At 40.7% G+C, this 25,071-nt stretch overlaps 1 protein-coding gene across 15 annotated transcripts in view; it reads left to right on the top strand.

Moving 5' to 3' along the window:
- OPA1 (OPA1 mitochondrial dynamin like GTPase) overlaps positions 1-16,447 on the top strand; it is a 60,303-nt gene extending 43,856 nt beyond the window's left edge. For 8 of the 15 annotated variants that reach the window (XM_086843627.1, XM_086843622.1, XM_086843625.1 and 5 more), the window contains 2 exons: positions 3,664-3,741; positions 4,261-6,183. In XM_086843627.1, the coding sequence (XP_086699753.1) occupies positions 3,664-3,728 (65 nt within the window). In that variant the 3' untranslated portion in view covers positions 3,729-3,741; positions 4,261-6,183. Of the gene's footprint in view, positions 1-3,663; positions 3,742-4,260; positions 6,184-16,226 lie in introns of those variants that run through there. The other 7 variants (XM_086843624.1, XM_086843626.1, XM_086843621.1 and 4 more) reach the window with 1 other exon arrangement.
- The last annotated feature ends 8,624 nt before the right edge of the window (positions 16,448-25,071 follow it).

Raw genomic sequence — 25,071 nt, 5'->3', positions numbered from 1 at the left:
TTAATTTGATTTTTGATCAGTGTTTAACAGGTGCTGGAAGAATTGCTTATTTGTAACTTCAGGTCTGCATTAGAGCTAGCAAAGAGCACATCATCCTTCTAGAATCCGTGTAAGCAGTATGTGTATTAAAACTTACACGGTACCTTGTAATAAGAGTGTAGCACTTTTGTTAAAATCCCTTTTGTGACATGGGAGGATTGTATAAAGGAGCTTGGGTGGTTCAACCAGTTACAGAAGTAATTTGCTAGCAAGCTGAATGCTTTTAATCTGTGGCTTACTTTTCCTTGGAAAAACACATAGTATCACAAGACATAGAGCAAGAGGTCACTTTTTGTCTACTCCTAAATTTACTTCTGCAATCAGTATTCTTAGCTGAGGCCCAGATGATTTTCTGTATTCGGAATGTTGATTAACTTTCCTCAAAACAGAATGTACTGTAATTTACAAGTGTAAATGACTGATAGTTTAATCTAAGTGTCATTCAGAACTCTGCAAATGTGGGTATTGAGCTTGTGCATTTCACAGAGGCAAGAACTTCCCTAAAGTTGGGTAACACCTGATTCTTGAATTGTGAGAATGAATGTTCCAAGTACAAAGTCACATGGTGCTGATGAAACTGTAGACAGCCCAGAACTGCAGGGCCTGTGCTTGCACTCCTCTAGTTTATTAAGATGAGTGTTGTGTAAATGCATAATTCTGCCCTCAGCCTATTTCTAAAGTAAACCAATTCAGCAGACTGCTTCTCTGTGCTACAGAATGGACATGCAGGAGAGTGTTACAGGTTGCCTGGGATCTGCTGCTGCAAAAGGCTTTATACTATGGTAAAAAATACAGGGCATGGCATGAATAATTACAGCTATTTGGCACTCATTGTAGCTGTTCTTTTGTAAGAATAGCCAGCATATTAATTCAAAGTATTAAATTACCTCAAGACCTCGTAATTACTACAGTTAAGTAATCATTTCAATTCAGTCCAAGTATAAAAACTAATAAAGAGCTCATAGTACGCAGTCAATTTTAGTATACATGTTCTCTGAGCAAACACAGCTGATTCAGTATATTCTGGTGGAATACATATTTGCTATCCTGTTATTTTAATATGCCTTAATCAGAAAATTAGAATAGATTTGTTGGCACAAACATTTTTTTAAGGGTAAAATAATAATTGCAGGTTTTTGCTGATGGTATTAATTTTCAGAGCTGGAATATTTCGTTAGCAAGAGGTTGAGAAAGGAAAATACTTGCATTTAATACTGCTACATCTTCCTGCTTTCACTGAGTCTAATGGCTTGATCAATACAAAGAACACACTTGGGAAAACGTTGCAATTGGGAAAAAAAGTGCCACAGAAAGCCACTGAAAGCACAATTTAAAGAGATCTACTGGGTCTGAGATATCATCCCCAGTTATCACAGGCAACTGTTGCTCATTTTGGAGAGCAGAGTCCAGGATTAATGATTTCTAAACCCAGAATCATTATAGAATATTTTGGGTTGGAAATGACAGTAAATATTATCTCATTCCAACTTCCCTGCCATGGGGTCAGAGGCACCTCACCAGGTTGGCCAAAGCACCATCCAGCATGGTGTGATCAAAAAATATGTTAATTCTGTCCAAAATAGTAGAATGTTATTTATTTCAAAGGCTGATTTTGTAAACATTCATAGAACAACAGTGGAAGCTGAGCTAAGTAGTTGCCTGAATAAATGCCCTAGAAATAACATTTTCTATACACTAGAGGTTTATATACAGTCATGCCATGCATATTCTTTTCTTCATTTAAAAAGATAGTGTTTTCACTACTTGAAATGTGTTCAGTAAGGAGATGTGATCATGGGACTACCTTTTTTTTTTTTTTTCATTCATGGCTTTCAAAGATTCTGCTGAACTGAATCAGAATTTTTTTTTAACCTGGTAAAAATCAGCTACTGCTGTTTCTTAATTTCTAAGGTACAGCTTTTGCCCTCACACTGACTGTACTTTTCATTTAATATCAAAGTGCCCTAAAAGGAAACAAAAACCCAACTGAAATTCAAGAATCTTCGTTGGTTGTTGTTTTTTTTTTAGGACTTAGAGTGTGATTCAGCTTCACTGTACTTCTGTTTGTAGATAAGCACCACTGGGGAAGGGCATGCTGAAGTGTTGAAAGTGTCAGTGGCTTACCCTTCATCACCTAAGAATTGCAAGATAAAGAGAGAAGCTTGAGGTTTTTACATACTCATGGAGGCTATTTTCCATACTTTATTTCAAATACTTACTAAAATTCTCTACTTCTGTTAGAACAGGACTGCAGGAGTTAATTGAGTTGTTTTTATTATTACTATTACTCTAAAATGGATTTTATGTTTGTGGGTTGTCATTTTGTTAGATTAAACTTTCAGTTCCCGTAGCTACATTTCTGTTCTCTTTGTAGGTAATTTTTTTCCACTTATGCTTACATATTCCATTTAAAGCTGTTTTATTTTTCTTTTTGTTTTGCTGATACTTCAGCACAACAAAGTTGATAACATATGGTATTGATAAAGAGAAGAAAACATAAAAGTTTTTTTAAGAAAGCTTAAACCCTGTATCTCAAACATGGGAACATATGGCCTTAATCCAATAGTATTTTTAGCTTGGAAAAAAATATTTGTCTGTGTTTATGCTCATCTAACTTATTTTTGTCTATCCTATTGCTCTCCCCTCATTCCTTCATATTTCTGAAGTGTGTTTTTCATGCCTATAATCACACACAGAAGGAGCTTCAAATGAGGATGTGGTGAGAGAGAAGCAGGAAATCTCACAGGCTTTGGATTCCAACTGTGTTCTAAATCTTGCTTCATAAGCAATTTAATAAATCAAATAGGTTATATGATGACAAGTGTTGTGTGGAATTGAGAAAAGAGTGGGAAAATGCCTAAGCCCCTGGATTTTTTGCAATCAATTTTGCCTTTTCATTCCTAGTAACTATTTGTAGTTGTGGTCAAGTAGTGTTTTGGTAGGGGAGTAAACTCCCAGATTTAGTTTTTGTATAAAATGAGTTTCTGCCCACATCCATCTGGTTACTACTGAAATGCAAGAAAATAAAATGCAAGTTTTAAACAATTTTAACACTTTGTGTGCCCTTTGGAGGAGGTGTCCTAAACACTGACCTGTGGCTCCCTGAAATTCTCCCGGGTGAAAGGGTATGAGTGTTCAACTTTATTTAGAATGGTTAGTGGTGTTTGTTACACTTGCTGTGGAGAATGAGGACATTTGGTTAAAGAAGAAAGGGACTTGTGGGCATTATTTAAAACCTAACAGCTCTCTGTGTGTAACAAGTGTGCAGTAGTTCTGCTATGCATGATCTGATGGAAATTTCAGTTTTTTGAAATATATTTCTGGTATTGGATTCCTTCAGTAAATTTTTGAATTACTAAATTAGCAAAATAATCATAAAATGTATCTGTAGGAGTTCTTCGACCAGGACAGGGTTTATTTTTTTCTGATGTAGAAAAATGTTGTAAACCTCTGTAATTGAGAGAAAATATGTTTAGGGTAATATTGATGACAGCATTAATTTTGTGTTTACATGTTTTTGTTCATTATTTTTGTGTGTGTGTTTTTTGTTGTTTTTTTGCTCTCGGTACCTGTCCTCAGATACTTAATAAGTGCTTGAACAGTGATTTTTTTTATTTCCACTAGAAAAAGTTCGGGAAATCCAGGAGAAACTTGAAGCCTTCATAGAAGCCCTCCATCAAGAAAAGTAGATTGTTCAAGCAGGTAATCATGTTTTGATCATAAAGAGATTGCTACAGTTACCTCATTGCTTTATATAAAATTATCCATCTCATTTAAATGCATGTTTTGATACAGACTTTGTGAAAATTCCTTTTTCTTTTATTCCATTGTCTGGCTGGTGCTGCTGCTTCTTGCTTCTAATCTGCAGCATGATACACTTTTACACTACAAGCAGATATGAAACTTAGTAAAAAAACAATTACTGACCAGTTATTTAAGTATTGTGAGTCACTGTAGGCTATTTGATTACTCTCAGTTCAATATTTTTATCTGTGTTAAGAGAAGTAAACATAACTAGTTAGAATCAAAATTAATGGAACACTTTTTTATGGAAGCATTTTGGTTCTTTTGTTTTTCTTAAAGACACTGTATATTGTTAGCAAAAATATTTTTATGCAGATAATTCCCAAATCTCATTTCTATTAATTCTCAAATCCGTAAGCCCAAGTGCTGTCATACATTTGTACATATTTTAAAATAATTGTCATTCTGTTTCAACAGCAACTTTACACAAGAATGCAGCCTTCTCCAGGATACCTTGCACAAAGACTGAAATGAAATGGCTTTTGTGTCCCATTCTCTTTCCTATCCTTTGGGGAGCATCCTGAAATGTTGAAGGAGAAAGAAAATAATGTCTCGTGGGATTGAGAAGTTCAGTTAAAATCCACCTGCTTGTTTAATCTTTGAAGCTACATACACAGAAGAATCTGATTTGTGTATTAATGAAATAGCTTGGGAGCTTGCTGAAGTTGTACATTTAAGGGCTTTTTCCTGAAAGGGAAAAAGCTTTTTTTTTAGTATGTGTCTTGTATGGTAGAGCTGGATCAAATTCATAAATCTGTTGTCATTTTCTTGCCTGCGAATGATGCTGGGAGTTTGACATAACGTTTTAGTATTTGTATATACATTAAAATGTCCTTCTAAGTAATGCCATTTTTATTTGTTATGCTCTGTGTTGAAGCATTTGCTGATCACTGTGGTACACATTTAAAAGCATTGTATTGAGATCCTGAGAGGAAGTGGTGGATTTTGGTCAACTCTTAAACTATTGAGAGATGTCAGCCAGGGAATTCTCGTAGTTCTTTCACCTGAAAGCACAGACTGCTATTCAATGACACCTTAAAAGGCTTAGGCTCAGGAAATAATGTCAGCAGCTGCTCCTTTTACCTGTTCTTCCCTGATAAATGTTGTTACTCTTGAATGTCAGCCGATTACATTTCATTTCCGGGATTGCACAGACTCTGATTTCCTTGTTAACTCCTCCCTGCACCATGGGTACAGAGTAACCTGATGGAATACATGTGAAATTTACAAAGACAGAATGTACAATTCCAACTTCTCCTACTTCCTAACTAAAAAAAAGAAGAAAAAATGTCATTAATTTAATTTTTATTCATAGCTACTGTAAGACCAAAATCACTTCTATAAGAATGTTATGCACAAGGTCCTTCTACACCCACTTGATGTCTATCATTCAGGAAAATTAGTAAGGCACTGAAAACCGCCTTTAAGTTTTGCCATAGAGATGTTACTTGTGACAAATTTAAGCATGATACAAATTGTCTATCATAGGTGCCTGGTGGTTAATCTCCACCACATTTCTGTGCCCACATTTTGCCACAAATGATCTGGATGCACCTCTGAATACTTGTGTGGAAGAAGGTGTTAGGCCTGAAACAGTTTATGTTGCAGTTGTCTGATTATGTACATAGAAAAACTGAACTAGATTTATTTTCCCTTTTGAAAAGGCAATTGATTTTGATATGTAGAAATGAAAAGAGAGGAATCTGAATGTTTTCCAACAGATATTGTTTTGGTTTGCTCTCAGAGGAAACAATACAAAGTTTGGAAAGATGTTCCCCAAATGTTTGGACATCAAATATTCAGCCATGTGGACAAAAAGCTAACAAGCTAAGCAAAATTATGTTGAAAGGTTAAATATTTCAGGGTGATGTAACTGAATGTTTGGAGATTTTCTGTTTGAAATTAATTCCTGAAAATGAGTGTTTGAGAACCGAAAAATTAAAAAATGGCTTGTGTCATGACCATCCCCTGAAGATAACTTCAGAAATGTAAGTTTGCACAATTTTGAAGGCAGACACCTTTGTGTATAGCAAGTGAAATAAGTCTGTACTTTGTAAAAAAACCAAACAAAGAAACAAACTAAAACTTTTGCATTTACCTAGAGATCACTGTTTGAAACTTCTGTGTAATGTAAATGTTGCAAAATATTGCATCCACTGGCCCAATGTTAATTTCTTTCAGTGTGATGTTCCTATGGGTTTAGTTCCAACTTCTCTGTGCTGCTCATCTAAGACTTAGCATGATGTATTCCATGGAAACTAGGTATTTATTGAATAAAAATGTAACTGAAGGAATAATAAAATGTGGGTTTTGAACATGGTGCAGTTGCACCTAATTAAATCACTTTGACCTTTTTCTCATTTGTTAAGTTGTGAACAAGTGTACAGTAATGATATCAGTATATATTAATGATACCAAAATGTCTGATTCCAAAGAGCTGTGTCAGCACCAGGTTAGCAGTGACTGTACCATCACCTTTACTATATAAATTCATGTACCATTTTTGTAATACATTTAGACAAAGATCCTGTGTCAAGCAGCATAAGAAGGATGTGCTGAATATTACAAGTTTTGAGACAGAAAACACAATTATTTGAGCTGCTTAAAATTCATGTGGTACTGAAGAGTATGTTATTCCAAACTGGTTTGCAAAGTTCATGGTGGTTTTTTCTGTATTTCATAGGCTCCCTTCAGATTCTGGATACAGCAGTTTTTTGTAAGGAGCAGTGACTAGTCTGTAATTTCTGTATCTTTTGGAGCTTAGGGAGGAGAATTTACAAATGTAAACATTGTTGTTTCATAAATGGATATTTCATTTCCAAAGCATGTTTATTACTGTTGTGTAGGTATGCTAAGTTACTTCTGTTTTTTTATAAAATGAAGCATTTATGAGCCAAAGTTTAAATACTAATGGCCAAGAGGTATTCTGACACTTTTTCATGAAAAAGATACAAATAGTGTCTTTTCAAATGTCAAGAATTACTCTTTCTCAATAGTTACTAGTAATGTCATCCTAAGTTATCAGACTTATGAGAGAAATTAAAATCTTGGAAATGTAAAAAAATGTAAAGCGTAAAAACCAAACAGAGGGTGAATACATCACTTAAGTTATTTCAAATTCACTGGTGTGCTCTTTCACCATCAAAGCCACATGAATCTGGTTCTTTGCTGTTTACATTTTTGTACATAAGCTGAGTTATGATGTAGTTCTGAGGCTGAAGTTTTAGCGAATTTTCATGTATCTTTAATGTAGCTTAGTAATTCTTAACAGTTGTATTTTAAAAGATGCAAAAGATTTCCATGACTTGAAATGTTGAAATACTGGGATCTCTAAACCTGACCCAGGACCCCTTGAGTCAGCTAGAACTCTTTATTCATAGTGGGATTTGGTACTGGAGAGGTCTGTAGGATGTTCTTATGCCAGGGAAGATATTACCATATGAACTGTCTGTGTAGATACCTCTGTGTTCTCACAGAGTTGCAGCATGAGATGCTTCTTGACTGCTTGGAATGTGTTCTTGGGTCCTGAGGTGCTTTAGGGAGATCTTCCAGCCATGCTTCCTTGCACAGATGGGCTGTACAATTGTGAAGTTTACTCATATTCTGGGAATATCCTCACAAGAACTTAACATTAATGATTACCTGAAAAAAAGCGTACCATCTTAGTGACTTACCATGTCCAAAAAAAAACCTTTTCTTTTTAAATGTTAGTTTAAAGTTCTTGGATACTGTTCTATTTTTTAATTAGTTCAGTAATACATCTTCCCTTGCAGTAATCTTTATAGACCATGTTCAATCACTTGCTAGTTTTTATTCAGTAAGATAAATGAAGTGCATTGTAAAACCCTTGCAAGATAGGTCCTACACTGTCAGGTAACTCCTAAAGCTGTAGTTTCACAAGTGCAATAGTTCTAGATGGCTGTTATCACAGAGCTTTCACAGCATCTGGCTGTTATCTGGAATTTTTTTGTATAAAGTACTATATAGAAAGGATGGGAAGAAGCAGAAATGGTACAGATATTGTGATTTGTTTATAGTGTGGTACTGGAATGGAAAACCCATGCATATTTCTGTGTATACAAATCTTGCTTGCATCTGCCATCACCTCAGTGCTTCAGCACATCAGAAGGTGAAATTATCCAGCCTGTTCTGTAAGAAGTATTGAAAGTCAGAGACATGGTTTTAGTTTTGACTAGCAGTGATTGAGGAAGTAGTTCTGAAAGTACTGGTGAAGCAGTTATAGAGCCAACCTCACAAACTGTTCTAGAAACATTTCTGAAATTGACTTTGAAATTGAGTTTCTTGGGGTTGGTTTTAGGTGCTGTTCCAGTGCCAATTCCAGAAATATTTCTAGTCTTATCTGCTGAAAAGTAATTTATTGTGCATAGCTGCAAACACTTGTGTGTTTGTGTTGCAGAACAGATAGAATACTTAATTTGCTGCTCTTGGGGGTCTGTAGGCTCCAAGAGGACTTCCAGAGCAGTGGTGCTTTCCCAATATGACTTAAAAATGTCTTTCTAAACTATCCTTAGTAGTGACAACCAGCAAGGTGAGCTTTGTTCAGGTTCTTCACTCAAAGGATAACAAACTTTCTGAAGGTTAATCAGTGTGGTGCAATAACACCTTGCCTTATACCATTACTAATGTAGGGGAAGATGTGAAGTTTGAATTAAAAGGATGTTTTATCACAGGTTGTAGAATAGAAGCTTGAGTGTTACATCCTCTATAACATTTTAGGGACCTTTTCAGGAAACACCTGGGTGAGCATTACTGCACAGGACAGACAACTGCCACATCCTTAGAACAGCAAAGGACAACCTTACAATTTGGAAATGACCTCAACTCTACCTTGGACTGGATCTGCACATTGATGTTTCATTGAGGATCATCTCTTCCAGTATGCTGGAAAACAGTAAATTGCACAGCAAAAGCCTCTTTAGATCTAGATACTATTTCACTACAAAAATCATAACTGAAGACCATTTTCACTTCTGTTTCAAGCAACTGCCATCTCCTTGCCAGCCTCGTGAAATAAGTATAAAGGTAACAGTGTGCCCCCTATATTTAGGAACATTGCAAGCAGTGTTTGCCTCATGTCCACAAGCCAATTGCCTGTAGCTTTTGATGTTTAGAGATGGAACATTCATTGCAGCCATCCTTACAATGAGTCTGTTCTGGTTCATGTGAAAATCAACATCCTTTTTTGTATTGCTGCCTGACAGGATGCTACAATACTATTAGCATTTGCAAAGGGTTTGCTCTGTCTAATAGTGCAACCCCCAGATCACAGGCTGCTCAGTTTGTGTTTCTCTATTATGTGAAAGACACAAAGAAGCTGAAGGCTGGCAAAGGCCTGTCAAATCTTGTAATGTAGCGAGCGACCCCAGAGCTTCATTCTGCTTTATATCATTCCTTGTTCCCCATCCCACCCCTTTCCTTGAATGGGCTCTGAGGTAGGTAAATGAATTCAGTGGTATGGTAGGCGGATGATTCCTTTCTGACCTTGTTCCTGTACCATTTGTTTTCAGGCTTGTTGGAGGGAAAGGGACATATCTGAACCTTTTGTTTCAAATAATTTTCTCGCAGGTTGGGGAGTTAATGCAGACCTTGTCTGAACTCACCCGAGCGGAAAGTGCTCTGGGTACAAGTCGTGACACGCTTGGTCCCTTGGAATTGCCAGATTAAAGGAGAAGGCAGTGAATTGGAATTCTTTCACATTTGGCATTGCTTAAACACCTGGACACCTTTTTTTCTCCCCAGTGTGCATGTGTTTATATCCTCTGTCATGCCTTGGAACATCTGTCTTAAGAGCAGTCAAGAAGCAAACAAAGAATGACCTTTGAACAGCCCAGTGTTATGTGTTTTAGTTGGGAAGGAGGTGAGGCTGAGGCAAAAGCTGACTACAGCACACACCAAACACCAGTGGCTTTCAAAGGGGTATTTCAGACTGATGTCTGAAATCGGCACAGCACTTCTTGAGGAGAGTCAGGTTTGTTTTAGGGATTGATCTTGGATCATGTCTTTGATGGGAAGGAAGGAAGGAAAAGCTTTCCTGCATGTCAGGACTGAATCTTGGGAGCTCTGCATCCTTGAAGATTCTTTTGTAGAAGGAAGACCAGAGGAATGTGACCAGTAGCAAAACACAAGGTGGGAATACCACTACAGCTGTCCTGCACAGTCATAAATTTGCCTTCTGCACTGTCAGTGCCATGATGTTTGGAGGATTGTTCATGCTTCCTGAATAATGGATTCCAAAGGTTTCAAACAGAGCACAAATTGAAGAATCAGAGGCTGTCCTGAGTTGGAAGAGGCACACAAGGACCATTGGAGTACAGCTTCTGGCCCTGCAAAAATACTGCTCTCTCCAAGTCAATTGTACAGGGAATGTTTGCTGTGTCTGAAGAGTCCAGTTCAAGTCTCCATCTGCTTAGCCCAGCACACACCTGGTGAGAGGCCTGGTTATCATTTGAGCCCAGCACTTTGTGTTGCCTTTACTAAAGGCTTCCACAAGCCAAAACAGACATTGGGACAAATCTGTAAGAACATCAGGCCTCAGAGTTGATAAAAAAGACACAGGCATAAAGGGGATGAACGAGGATGGTCATACCCCATGTTGTCTCAAAAAATACTGATGCTAATTATTTTCTGTTGGTGGACTGTAGCTTGAAAGTGCAAACATAAGGGGTGCCACCTATCCCATCGATGCCTATGCATATTAATGTATTTTCTGCATATAGTTATAGACTAATTATAATGACATGTTATGGAGTAAGTAGTATTAAGTTTGAAAAACAAACTTCCACATCCTGCAGAGATTCATGGCATCCCCAAAACAAACTCTGCTCATTCTTCATTTGTGATTCCTCTGTATTATGTTTGTATATCTCAGGGGGACGATGAGTTCATCTAACAGTTGTAATCTCAAACCCACCTAAACTGAAAGTTATTTGCATGTGCAGACTATTTTGTAATTTGGGACTACTTATGGACTAAATATTTAATCCAAATGGAATAGCTTTGCTGCCCCACTTCCTGGATTTCTTGCTAAAACACTTCATGCTTTCACAGGATTCCAGTATTTCAGATGTATAGCTTTGTGTAGGCCTTCCTTATTATCTCACAAGCAAGACCAGCAGGAATATTATCTGTATAAGGCCCTTCAAAAAGACATACAAATAACTAAATTTTTTTTAATCCTCCAACAATAACCAGGAAGACAGTGTTATCCCTATTGTTTTTACTGTACCTCTGCTTCCACCAATGGTCAGAAGATTAGTTTTTATCTGGAAGTTCTGATCAATTAGACCTTTTTGCAAGAAAGCATTTTTTAAGCTATTAAATGTTTCTTTTATGACCCAAGACTTGTTACCACTGGAAACTATTGCTATTAGGAGAATAAGAGCTTCCCTTTTAAGAAGTCCTTTTTTCCCTCCTGTCAGTTTATGCAAAGTCTGCATAAACTTCAGCTCCTTCAGCTGGAGGAAATAACACATCCCTTGTCAGAAAAAGAAAATAATTTTCCACTGCCTAGTGCCTGAAAATTCAAATTCTATAAAGCTTATGAAAGTACCGCTAGCCGTAGGTTATCCAGTGAGGTTCATTTCTGGACTCTGCTTTGTTGGATGTTTTTGCACACCCTGTTTGCTTTCCCTGCCACAACCTCCTTCCCTGTCCTCCTCTGCCCTATGGGCATGCAAATTGGGCCCTTACCAGGTGACATCCTCTGGTCTGTGAGGTCCTGAAAGTCACTGAAAATACATGGTAAAATTTCTCTGTCTATTACTGCTCATATCCCTCTTCACTTTTGTTTTTGCTGTCTTGGTTTTAGCTACAGGCGTGTATCACATTTTATAAATATACCTGTATCTCAACATTTATATTACATATGCATAATTATGCAAGAAAAAAACATGCTGACTGCCTCAGAAATCGTGACTTGCTGACTGATCTCTGCCTAGCCCAAAACAGAATTTATCTAATCTACTCTGAAAGACAAATGCCATTAGTAGATGAGTAACAGAGAAGAAACATTGGAGAGTGGTTCATGGCAAGAGGCTGGTTTCATGTGGAAACAAGGGAATATTATACCACTTGCTGAAGCTTAGAGCAACTCCCAGATCCTCACTGAAATCAAGCTCTGTGATGAAAAGGCCTGTAGCCTGTTGGGCCAAGAGATGGGGATTATGAGAATATTCATGACTCCTGAGAATCAGCAGGTGAGACCTAATGCACACTATTGCCCCTCACCCTTTTCCCCAGCTCATCCTTTTGGTAAACAGAACATAAAGGCTGGGTTCCCAGAGTGACTGAACTCAGTTCCTGATCCTTTTTTTTTTCTCCTCTTTTTTTCTCCTCCATTCTTTATAAAAAAGATTGCAGTGGTTTTGCCACTTGTCCCAAGCAGAAGCACGGAATCTCCTTTTCATTTCTAAAAAGCAACTGTGTGGCCAAACCAGAAGTCTCGTGACATTACTTAAGAAAGCAGAATGGTATCTTAGCATCCAAGGCCTCTTTTAAAACTTAATGAAAAGCCTTTCTGAGAGCTTGGATAAGCTGGAGAGGAATCTCTGTGACATATGTGCATTGTCTTAGAAAAGCATGGGTTGGAGCCAACTGTGGGCCTCTGCCTTGAATGTACTGGGTATTTGTCATGCCTGTTTTGGTGTGCTTGATGATCAGTAAACATTCTGTGTGTAGAGCCCATGCAGTTGGAAGAAGTTGCAGTGTGTGATTGATGCAGGACACTGTTCCAGGACAGTGAGTGGCAGGGATGCTCTGTGAAAGGGAGATTCCTTGGGCAAGATGGGAAAAAGTATTTTGCCAGCTTTTCTCCAGTGCAGCACAAAGGCATATTCTATAGCAGATTTCATCAAGTTTTTGTAAAATTGTCTCACTGTGATGCAGGTGAAGAGGGATTCTCACAAATGCTGATCCTGTCCTGATTCTGACAGCTTTTACCTGCAGGCATGAGGTTGTATGTTCAGGCTGGTGGAGCAGGGATGATTGTCAGGTCTTTAGCTGTAGTCTAAGTGGTGTGATCCCTGTGAAGCCTATGGTAAACAGAGGATGCTAGATCTTTGCTATAACTAAGTGTTGCTTGCTTTTTCTCTGCAGGAGAGTGTCAGCCCATTCTGCTGGTTTGTGACTCTCTTGCACCTGGATTGCAGCTATGTGATTTGGCAGTGGGAGGTGTTGCACTGAATGCAAGCACAGGATATTGACACTGCTGTAAGCCTCAGGCCTGTGCCACTTTTCCAGGACTCAGTGAAACTGGAGTACTACTCCTCCCTATATGTGCCCTGATATATGACAAGGGCAGGCACTTTTCCAGGCCATCATAGTCAGCTTGAGCCTTTTTGGCTGTGCTGAGGCAGGTGATAACTGAATTATAGTTTGGTAAAAATGTACCCTCATGCCAACATTTGCTGTAGCCTAATGCTTGCAGGACATCTTCCATGAAGCCATAGTGGTTACTCTGCATTAAGGCAAAGGTAACATCTTTTTGAAGGTTTTCAGCATTTCCAAGAAGGATGGTTGCATCATTTTAAATCCCTCTTGGAATTTCAGTCTGTAGGAGCTGTAGTGCCTGGTTCTGACAAAACTGTTGTTACAAACTTGCTTTCAAAGTGTCTCAACATAAGGGTGTTTGTTTGTTGTATCCCTGTGACAGCATCCAAACAACTCTTCAACAGTTTTTTCTGTTAATCTGAATGTAACTAATAGCACTTAGTTTTGTGGCTGGAATTTGGTCCCCAACAATTGAAACTGAACTGCTGTCTGCTCAATATAGTTTTTCTAGTAACTGATGCATCTAGGTCAACAAACTGACAGGCATTGCTCATTTTACTGCTTGGCAAATATTGAACTAAAGTCTTCAGCACTGTAACACTGTTGACAATTGCAGGATAAAAGCATTGTCCTCTTTTGTTACCATGAAGTGCATCTTCACGTCTGATTCTGGCATAACACACTTGGTAAACAACAAGGAATGTTGTGCTCTGGAGTCCCAAGTGTTTGCTCTGACAATATAAACTTACTGCCTCCTCTCTAAAACCAAACATCTGTCTCTGCCATGGTTACTTCAAACTGATATTGAAACAATCCAGTCTCTTCCTGAAAACACTGGAGGGTGACAGCATGACTGCTGTTGAAGGAGCTCTTTTCTCTTTTTGAAAGCTATCTGTACCACACTCCTTTATTATGTTGCAGGTCTACGTTGAGGAGCCCCAGCTAGGCTTCAAGAGTCTGAAAAATAATACTTGACAGAAAAAAATCACTCTGGATTGGTACAGTTAACACTAACCCCACTGGAAAGGAAAAGCTATGTTGCAAGTCCATTGTCAATTCTTTCTTTTCCAGGAGAGCATGTTAGAAAAGACAAAAGAGTAATGAGCCCAAATGCAGCTGAAAAAATTCCATCACACACATTCTGTTACCTGAGCAGAACACTGCTCCTTGCCTCTTCCTTCTCCTTTCCAAAATTAAACCTCCCCACCACTACTGTGAAGGTCCAGGGTCATTTGCATCCCAGCACCCATAGCATCAATCCGTGGTCTCTCCTGCTTTGCCAGCATCTCGTGTTCACGCCTTTGCTGCTGTGAGTGACCCCTGTGGATCAGACTGGAGCGATTCAGCTGTGTGGGGTTCTCTGGGGATGTGCCCCATAAGAATGGTGTCATTCACAATGATTTTGTTCCCCACTACCTTTGGTCTTTTCCAAATTCAGCTTTGTTATTTGTTTCATATTTAGGTCAAGGGTGAAGATTAAAACAGATCTGCCCTTCCTTTGCTTCACATATTTCACCTAGCTTGTTTTGCATGGAATCTTTATTTAGATCAGCTTGAAAGCTATAATGGTAACCTGTATCACACTGAATCTGTTTGAAAAGTGTGTAGCTGCACACCTGCAATTACAATATTACATATGAAACATTAGCCCCTACAGTGACTGGAGGTGAATCTGCAAGAAAAAACTTTTACAGCCAGTTGCATCCTGCTGCTCCAGACTGATGCCAACCAGCTTGGAGGATTGGCCCCTCCACAGAAGTATTAAAAAATTAATCCATAGCTTTTTATATCCTCAATGGAGACACAGATAGTGACAGCATATTTTGTTTGTTGTTTTGTTTGTTGCCATTTTGGATTGAACTACTGGTGCTTCCTTTTCCTTTCTGCCTGAGAAAAAAAAACTAACAGCTTTGCCTTTGAGGCTAATGCAGTCACATGCTAAAAAGAAATTTAAGGCCTTAGAAAAAAGAAAGAGGCCGGCATGGATTTCACTACCAGGTGCTGAGATGGGACAAGTCCTATGACCATTTTGCATTTCAGACTTGTCTTGGGTCACACAGAGCTGAAGAGAATGAGAGATGGGATTGTGATTGTGTTCCCAGCAAAAAGGGAGAGACAAAGCTGCACGCTTCAGGAAAATGCCATCGTAATTCTTCCTATATTAGTTCAGAGGTTCGTTGATCATGAGGCTGGAGGCTTTTGTGGCTGATGTCAAGTGACTGCTTTTGGGGATGATTCACCTATTGTCCATAGGGCTCCTTTTACCAAAAAGCAGCTGGTGAAGCCTCTATTTCCCTTAAACAAAACTGTCTTGAACTTTCAGGGGAGAACAAGGCCTGCACTGTGCTGCCTTGACTGAAATCCCAGCCAGGAGGGAGAAGTCAGACCTGTTTCTTGCTTTTGCAAAAGCAAGTACTTTTTTTTTTCCCCCAGCAATAGCTGTGAAGTAGACAAAGAAAGCAGCTTATGAGAGAGATGAGCCTGACCATCCCATAAAGCAGCAGCATTTTTATGTCCTCCTGCAAATGTGGATGGCAGAAGTGGCTGCTGTTCTGGCTGAGCCAACCAAAGCTTGATACAGTAGAAAATGATTTCCCAGCTGCTACCCTGTTCTGGTGTCTGAGCTTTTCACAAGTTTAAAGCTCATTTTTATCCAATACGCTCAGCTCATGTGATTTTTGCTGTTAGATGACATACATCTATAAGCACTCTATGCTACTTGCAGATCCTGGCAGTTCCCAGAAAGGCTCAGCTAGAGCCTGTGGGCTGTTTGGGTGAAGGAAGCAGAGGGGGCAAGGATAGCCTTGTACTTCAGTAAAGACAGTAGTGAGTTCATGTGGGAAGGGGAATGGCAGCCTTCTGATGAATAAGTTGGATTCTGTGTGAGGCAGCATCTTCCAGCTCCCCTCCCAGCAGGAGCTCATCAGGCCAAACACAGCCGGCATCAGCTCTTCACCCTGCTGAGACTTTGGAGTTGGACTTATGACATGGTAACAAACTACCATTCCTGTACAGATGGACAGCTGGTTCTGTGTTAAACAAAGGCAAGAACATTTTATATTGCCATTTAAAATACTTGTCTATTTATTTCACAGGTTTGGTTGCGCCTGCCTTGAAAGCTGCGTACGACACCCTGGGAGTACCCAATGGACTGGTGTCAGCTCATTAACTCTGCTTCTTCAGCAACTGCTGTCTTCAAATGGGTTCTTCAAAATGATCCAAAACCATGTCTTAACCCCAAAAAGGCAATTTTTTAGTTACGAAGATATTTGAGAACTAGACTTCTAATAAATCTGAAGTCCAGTTCCTAAGTAAAGAAGCTCCAGAGATTCTCAGGCTTTTTACTCTATATTCAAGTGCAACAAAGAAATTAACTGCAACCACCCAACCAGCAATTTATTGTGGACAGTTACATGTTGGTAATGGTTCTTTCAGCCACTGATAATCAGAATTTATAATGGAAAAGAGCCAAGCAGTCTTTAAGTGGCCTCCATCAACTCCAGCTCAGAAAAAGTGGAAATAGGCATTAAGCCATATTCAGAGTGTATTGCAAGCATTGAGCTTGGAACTTTTGGCTGCACTGGTTTTTACCTGTGCAGTTGATTTTAGGATGAAAATAATCACTGAATAAGACCTAGAAATCCCTGAATAAGACCTTTTATCTCTCAAAATGTTCATTCATGTATGGTAGGAGAGTTTTCCCAGAATTTGTCAGGTTCATTGGGCCTGATAATTTTAGAATAAATGCTAATGTGAAAACTGCATTCTGATTTAAGGAAATGCTCTCCTGAACAGAGGCTTCACTGTGACCTGAACTGGGTATTTCCTGGACTTTACTTATACTTGATCCTAAACATTATCAGAAACACTGCTCAAACTCAGCAAACTACAGCTCTGTTCCACCATTTAGGGAGAAAGAGGTTTGCATGGAGCAGAGGAGCTGCCTTGGGCAGACAGACCTGCAGAGAGAAGAGAATGGGCATGGTATGCCACACTGCACACTCACACAGGGCTATTCCAGGCTCAACAAAGCCCTGGAAGAAACTATTGTGTTTTAATTGTGCAAACCCACGTGGCTGATGAGAAGTACAAGGGTGGCTTTTTTGCTTGTTAGAATTCTAAAACTAGTGCTTTGCTACAGACTTATTCTCTGGAAATGCCTCATGGTTGAAATATGCTGTGCCTGAAATCCCCTGTTTCCAAGTCCTTCTGGAAATAGCTTTCCTGTATGTAGGGCTTAATTTGTAGTCAAGAGACAAAAGGATCGCCTTGAAATCACATCAGGTTAGACAACAGAGGAATTACAGGGTGTGCAAAGTCTAAGTCAAAACCTTTTGGGAGAACTATGGCATAAATTCCTGGGAGTTTGTGTGTATCCTTTTGTTTCCAGTAATTTTGCCTGTATTCCAGTTTTCAGGTCCCCCAGAATGTCATTCCTGTTAGTTATGTTTTGCTCAGTCATCACTGGGACAGTGCTGTGAGCTTTGCTTGCAATTACTCTAATGAGGAATAAAGGCAGAATTTCCTCAGAAAAGATTGTCCCAGTCAAACACTCTCATGCAAAATTGAGGGTTTTAGGTGATAATGAAAACAATGGGGTTATGGAGTAGGAGGTATAACATTTCAGGCAAACATTTTCAATATAACACTGTTTCATCTATAATAAGCTGAAAACAGACCTGTTAGGTCCAAGATACAGAGGTAAGGTGAGGTGTTTGCTTGGTCAGAAGGCGATTCTGAGGTATAATGCGGCCCAATGATCATCTGGTCTCCTTCTGTCAACATTAATCTTGGATTTTCAAGGTTGTTTGATATTGCTTGGGTGGGGGTCCACTGAATAAATGAAGTTTTTCCTGCTATTTGTTTCCAATTACACTGGAAATCAAAGGAGTTCAACATGAAATTAAATATTTGAGGCAGACATAGCGTTTGTGCTTCTTCTTGCTTGATTTTTTGTTTTTAAAAGGAAATTTTCCAGTGCAAGGCAAATATTTCATAAAGAAAAGTATTTCTACATCTGAGATTTTTACCTCATTTTCCTACAACAGATTTTCTTGGGGAATTTAGAGATGTCATGGAGTAAATAAAAATCCATTGCCTGCTTGTAAGCAGTTTGTTACAAGTGTTTGTATTCATACTCCTTGGTATTTCTAGGTGGTAAGACCAGAATGGGTCACTGTGACCAAACTTCTGCTGGCCTGAAGCAGACTTGCAATAAAGAAGCATCAAGGGCTAATGTAACAACCCTCTCTGATGGATCTTGTCACCAGCTAAGTTGGCTAAGCTTATTACAGTCTTTGGTAAACACCACCACCTTATTTTGTCTAAGTTTATGCTGCAGTTTCAAGCACTGAGATTTCATTCTGCCTCTCTCTGATGCATTAAGAGCTGTCTTGAACTGGATTTGTTATCACAGAGTGTTAATTATGACTGGATGCTGAACTTGGAGGTTATTTACTCTGTTCCCTACTAGCCTGAGCAAAGGTTTTGAAGCTGGGTTTCCAAGCAGACTCTCCCAGCTTCAGCCAGAATTCTTTTCAATGCTCAGGGTGTTCTGTACCTGCAGAGATTTGTACCCTGCTTTGCTGATGGAAACTAAGAGTGGCTGAATGAGCCAAACAGGCAAAACCAGCTCAACAATCCTGGCTGCTGCTCCTCCACTCCCTGACCCCAGGCCCAAGGTCCTGGTCTGGAACTGGATCATGGTTTTACATCTGTGTGGCCATATCTGGCTAGTTTGCCATCCTTTGTGGGATAAGTCATGCAGTGAGCATTCCCAAAGGCTGATGAGTTCTTCAGTGCAGTCAAAAAATCCTTTCTTAGAGCTGATGATTCCCCAAAGTCCCACCCTGGTCATCTGGGGATGACTGGTAGTTCAGTCCCTTTCATCTTTAATTTTTTTAACCCAACTTGCGGGGTCTGGCAGAACTTTAGATCACTGCTTTTCATTTGGCATTAGCCCACTTGAAGTAGGAAAGTTTATGCCTGGAAACAGTTGGTCAAGATCTGAAAGTAGAAAATATTATTTCCAGGCATGGAGAGCTTTTAAAAGAGCAGGAATTTCATGGAAATAAAACAGTCTAGTCTATTAAGTTCCTCTCATGGACTTTTATGAGGACAATTATTAATATTGTCGAAAATTATACTCATGAAACGTGTTAATGGGAACTGTGCTGGCTGCTGCCAGAAAAAAACTGCAATCTTTACAGCTCATTTGGAGACAGAAATATTCAGCAAAGTAGCCTACAGGGTGCAAAGGTTCGCGTGGTGCCGGCTTAGACTAACTTAACATATGCCCTCCGTAGCCTTGGTATTGTCCAAAACCTAATGCCCATAATAAAAGAGAGGAAAATTGGACCCCAAGTGGCAAGGATTGTAAGCCCTTGGAATTCTCCTAATCAGAGATATTCAGCTATTTTTAGTTCATAATGTTTAGTCAAATAGCAACAATGATTTTTCTTCTTTTTTTCAACTCAGCTGCACGGTGTGTTGGAGGGGGTCTCGATGGCCTGTGACCTTGCCTTTATCTGTCAGTCTGTCACCACTGGTCTTCAAAGTGCAGCTTAAAGGATCTGAGGCTTCTGTGTGGCCTTGATGTGATCTGCTTTCCTGGTAAAGTTTTTCATTAGCGGGTGCTTTTTTAAGCTGGTTGGAACTTGCTTTGCTTGCTCTGTGGGATGTTACTGGCTTGGGGGCTCTCTGACCCCCACAACCAGGTTTAATAACCCTGCATGGCCTGTATTTGCAAGCACTGTGTGTATGGTGGATGCTGCTTCTGCACAGTGGATGCTGCTTCCTGCCTCATTGATCAGGCTCTTTCTTTTCTCCTCCTGCCTCTGAAATATCCATCAAAGACTCTCAAAAGAAGAAATATTTTTTGAAGTACAGTTGGTTAGATACAGTGACTGAGCAGCAGGCCCATCCATCTGCACAGTGCTTACCCACCTGCTAAGGGTACTGCCCTTCATCCAGCCCAGATCCTTACTGCTGCTGTGTCAGCCATACATTTCCTTTCCTCTTAGGGAGAGGACATACCTAACAAAAGAGCAGTCCTGCTGCACCAGACCACTGGGCTGGGTAGCCCAATATCCTGTCTCCAACTTTAGCCAGCAGCACATGCCTAGGGTAGAGTGAAAAACAGGGAAAAACAGTGCATGATACTTGTGGTTAGGAGCTTTTTGAGCCAGAGCTGTTGTCTATGTATTCAATATAACTTAACTAAGGACAAAAATTCTGGGGACACATGGCTCACTTGTGTGATCCCTGCATTTTTGTGGCTTTTGTGGACATCTGGATGCAATTATTGATGATGCTAAAAGCCCTGTCTCTGTCACCAAAGGAAAATTATTTATACATCCGTGGCTGGAGCAAAGGTGTTGGGTGCCACTGAACAAAATGAGTGTAAGGGTTGAGTGTGAAAAAACTCTGTCACAGCTGTGGTTGGCTTTGAGTGACACTGACCTTCCTCTGCCATGGCAGGGGGGCCTGACTGGTTCCTCTCAGAGGAGCAGTGTGTTCTTGCAAAGATGCTTTCTCACTGCAGCACAGCCAGTCCTGTGTGTTTTGCCCATCAATAAACAGGAGGGACAGCAGGATTGATCAGCTGGTGCCCTTGCTCAGCAGGTTCCACAGACATTTGACTTCAGCTTCTTTGCTCAGACTGTACTTGGTCTCAGGCAGCTGGGGACCAGTGGAGCACTTGTGGAGGAGTCCAGACTGGTCACTGTGCACTGGTGTGGGGAGCTCTCCTTTCCTGCAGAGCTGGCCATCGACATGCAGCAGCTCTTTTTCCCCAGCTCCAGCAGAAGGGTCTGACAAACACTAAATCCAAGAGACTGGAAGAAGGATTCCCCCAAAATGTTTGGTTTGCTTTAGTGCAGTCTGTAAGGGGCAGGCCAGGGCAATTACCAGCATGCACAAGATGCCTGCGATGTTGCTTGGAGTGTTTTTCTTTACTACGTGTCAATACAACCCCAAAGCCATTTTTCAGAGTTTGCCAATGGCTATAATTGAAAAGGCATGAATTGCCCTCAAGAGATTCCCCACTGCTCTGCATTATTATCTGCTGGATGGCAGCTCTATAGGCCATGTATCATTTTTTTCAAATAACCAGTTAATTACTAAATAAAACAACCTAGCTTTCAAGCTGATTAGCCTAGATTAATGACCAGCAGCATGTTTCACTCTCCTCAACAATTTATCATGGAAAAGAACTATGTCTTTAATGATTTAGGTACCTGGTCTATTGAGGCTTGCTCCAATCTGTACAGCCTCCAATTTGATTTAATTGCTCTTCTTAGTTTGTGACCTGGAAAAAACCAAGTGACAGCTCCCATTAGTGAAGCCCAGCTTGCAACTTGCTTACAGTGTTACAAAGGCTCACTGGGTGTCTTTCTCTGCTGACTTCATTAAGAAGATATATAGAGGTCAAGTGTCACTTTGGCACAGAACAAGTACTACGCCATTTATCAGCTGAAACAGGTTGAATCAACCTGTGTATTTTATTTAAGTTTATATTCGTTTTTTTTCCCCTCTTACTGTTTTTAAAAGATGTTTTTAGAAGCTCCTTGTTTTGTTTAAGCTAAGATTGAATTTACAGACTGGCCTTAAAGACATTAATTGCAGTTCATTTATTGTTACTTTGGCATGGAAACTTTGGCATTGCACTCCTCTACGGTTATTCAATAAAAGATCTTTTGTTATAAGGGCTTATTCAGGGCCCTTGAGTTTGCTTCCTAATTAATATTAGACTTCCTTGCAGTTGTGCTCTGGAGTACAAATGCTCACTTCCCAAGGATGTTGCTGCAAAGGCACATTGAATGTGTCTTTAAGTGCATCCTGAATTACTGACTTATTACTGGGCAAATCCCCGAAGTCTTCGCTTAGCCAAAACTCCCACTTAAGACAATGGGCCCATGGGAGTTGTCTCATCATTAACTGAGCTCCAGCAGTTGTCTGGCACTCAGTGAACTGAGTCATGGTCACTGGCCCTGAGAGGTTACCATCTACACTAGAGACAAAGACTCAACAAGGCTGGGAAGATAATGAGGCAGCATGAGCTGGAGCTGGGCTCCCAGACCAGGCACTGCACTGTGGATTCAAGATGTTTCTGAAGGGCAGAGGAACCACTGCTAACACCACTGGTCACTGTTGTGCTCTGAAAGGCAGATTTCAGTGTGAGCTGTTGCTAACCTGCTCTTTCGTTGTGCTTTTCAGCAGAGAGGCCAAAACAGATTAAGTCCCTTCTGTGTCCTCTCTTTCTAAGGAGATTTGTGGCCCTCTTGGACTGGGAGCTGCTGTCTGCTGAAAGGGGTTGCTCTGCTCTGTCCTGTTCCAGGATTTTCCAGTCTAAGGGACTGGAAGCTACTGTCTGGCTGGCCTTCTCCAAGATTTTAAATCCCTGAAGTTCAATTGCCTGGTGGCAAGGTCAGAAATGTGTGAGTGGTACCCGCCAGTCCCTAACTGCAGCTCCCTGATCCTGGCTGTGCAAGTCACCTGGCAGTGATCTGGGGAAAGCTCTCCTGCAAGGAACAGATGTGGCCACCGTGTCAGTAGCTCTGGGTCAAGTGGCAGGAGCACATCCTGCCCTCATCAGGCTCACTCTGTGGTGCTGGTTACACATGAGGGCCAAGGAGAGAAACCTAGAGAATGAAGATGCACTGATGGGCTGGTGAGATGGAGAAGGGTTTGAAGAGAGCAGGAGCTGTGGACTGTGCCTAAGGAAGCTACAGGAAGGTGGGGAAGTGTTAAGTCTTTTCACAGATTAATTGTTACCTTTCTGAGAGGGGTAAGCAGGCTCACACAGCAGCTACAGGACCCAACTCCGTTTTTTTTCTATCAGGAGCAAGGCAGGTCTAAGAGGGGATGGCTGTGATTTCCTGACATATTCACAGTGATCTCAGACAAAATTTTTGTTCCTTCCTTTCCACAGACAACTGTTACTGCTAATCCTTTTGCAAGAACGCAGTTTCTCAGGGAAAGGTTGAAGGGGTAGATTGGTACCAATGTGAACATTATTATCAGTGTACCAAACCTGTGCTGAATGTGCTGTAGAGATTCCTGCCAAGCCTGCTAGAGAGCTCTAGAAGTCCAGAGACCCTTTGATCTGCCCTCAGTATAAGCCTAATTACTGCCCATGTGCCCTCAGTGCTGTCCTGCATGAACACTGAGCTCTCATATTATCACTGCTGGAGAGAAGACTCCTGCCTCTACAAAAAAAAAAAAATCCTTGCAAAGAAATGCAAAATTCATTTCATTTCATATAGTCCTTGCCACTACTCTTGGCAAAAAATACTGTACTAGGTACTAAGAACAACAAGGGAAAACTAGGGTCTGTGTAGCAAAATAACTCCCTGCAGTCAGCCTTGGAGCCATTTTTGTGCCATGGATAGGTACATGCACATATCTCCTGTCCTGTGGCTGGGTTACTCAAAGTATGGAATTCAATATAGTTGAGCAATTCAGAGTTACTGGTTTACTTGCCAAGGTTGTACAGAAAACAAAGCAAAAACAAGTTTCCAAGTTTTCACCAATTTTCATTCCTGCAGATGGACACCTGTTCGTTCCTATGGTGTGACCCAGTATAGATCTGTTCCTGCAGAAAGTCCTTGTGGTGCAGGAACCTAAAGCACTCCTCACTCCACAGGGTTGTGCAGCAGGGCTGGGGACCTGGACAAGAGATGCTGGTGGCATTCACAGAGCACAACAGCTCGTGGCTGTGTCAGATCTGGGTTTGTCTTAATCACTTTGCAAGGGTCACAAAGCTCCATCCCCCTGACCCCTTCCCTCACCCACTCCCCCCTGCTGCTTGAGCCATTTGATCAGAGCATGAACCCAGCTGTGAGTGAATGTGGGCAGGTGTAAAGCCCCTTCCTAATCCCCTGGCCATGCACCTGGGTTCCTGTGGTACACTTTGAACATGTGCCTCAGATCTTCATTTCGGGACATAAGAACTGCTTCTCCTCTGAGCAAGCCGCTGTCTTATGCATGCTTTTTGGGTTTTCCTAAAGCAGCCTTAAAATCTCCTAATCCTCCCTTTCTGCCGCATATTTCCTGCTGGTTGCACTTTTGAGCCCTCGTGCACATTTTTGTCACAAGAGAAGGTGGGTGTTTGCTTTTGCAGTGGCAGTAGCTGCCTCCAGCTGACAGAAGGGATGTGTGACAGAGCCAGTGCTGGTCCCAGTGCTGGTGTCTGCCCCATTCAGGTGTGAGGTCCGACACAAGGGATGCACGGGGGCAACAAGTCAGCTCTGTTGGCTGCAAGCATCTATCAGTGCTGAGCAGGACAAACCTCTCAAGGGAGAAAGAGAAGGGGAGATCTCCCCCATTTCAAACCCTCTCCTGTTACTAATGGGGACAGGTCACAGCCGTGGGAATAAGGCACGAGGCATTGATTCATTGAGCTTTTTCTTGTAATGCTGTAGATCTTCATTAATGTTCCCGGTTGTGCTTTCTGCTGTTCCCAGTGGGGCCACTTAATGACATAAAGAGCTTAACAAGGAGAAGCTGTGGTCAGAGCTGAGGAGAAGGGTCTGGTTTACTGCTGCCAAGGGTTGTGCTGTTCATCACATGCAGCATCAACCTCTAAATATTTCTTACCATTGGGACTGAGAGAATCACTTTGCAGAGAAGGTTATCCAGTAAATCTGGCAGGGCAGAAACAAGAGACCAAGAAGGGAGCCTCTCTTGTGACAGTACTGGTCTCTAAAAGCTTTTGGCAAGTATCTGGGGAGGGCTGTTTCCTGTCACAAACTGTGATTGTGTATTGGCCATGGATATGAGGTCTTATGAGCCATGCAGTGGGGTTTTCTATTCCTGTGTTTTCTTACCTGTTCCACTGCCTCTCTTTGGGGAATCCCAAAGCTCCAGGCAAGAAATTTCACAGAATCACAGAATCTGCTGAGTTGGAAGGGACCCACAAGGATCATCAAGTCCAACTCC

The sequence above is a fragment of the Cyanistes caeruleus genome, chromosome 10 (genome assembly GCF_971803275.1).
Source record: "Cyanistes caeruleus chromosome 10, bCyaCae1.hap1.1, whole genome shotgun sequence".
NCBI lineage: Eukaryota > Metazoa > Chordata > Aves > Passeriformes > Paridae > Cyanistes > Cyanistes caeruleus.
This window is presented reverse-complemented; position numbering and strand designations above follow the sequence as displayed.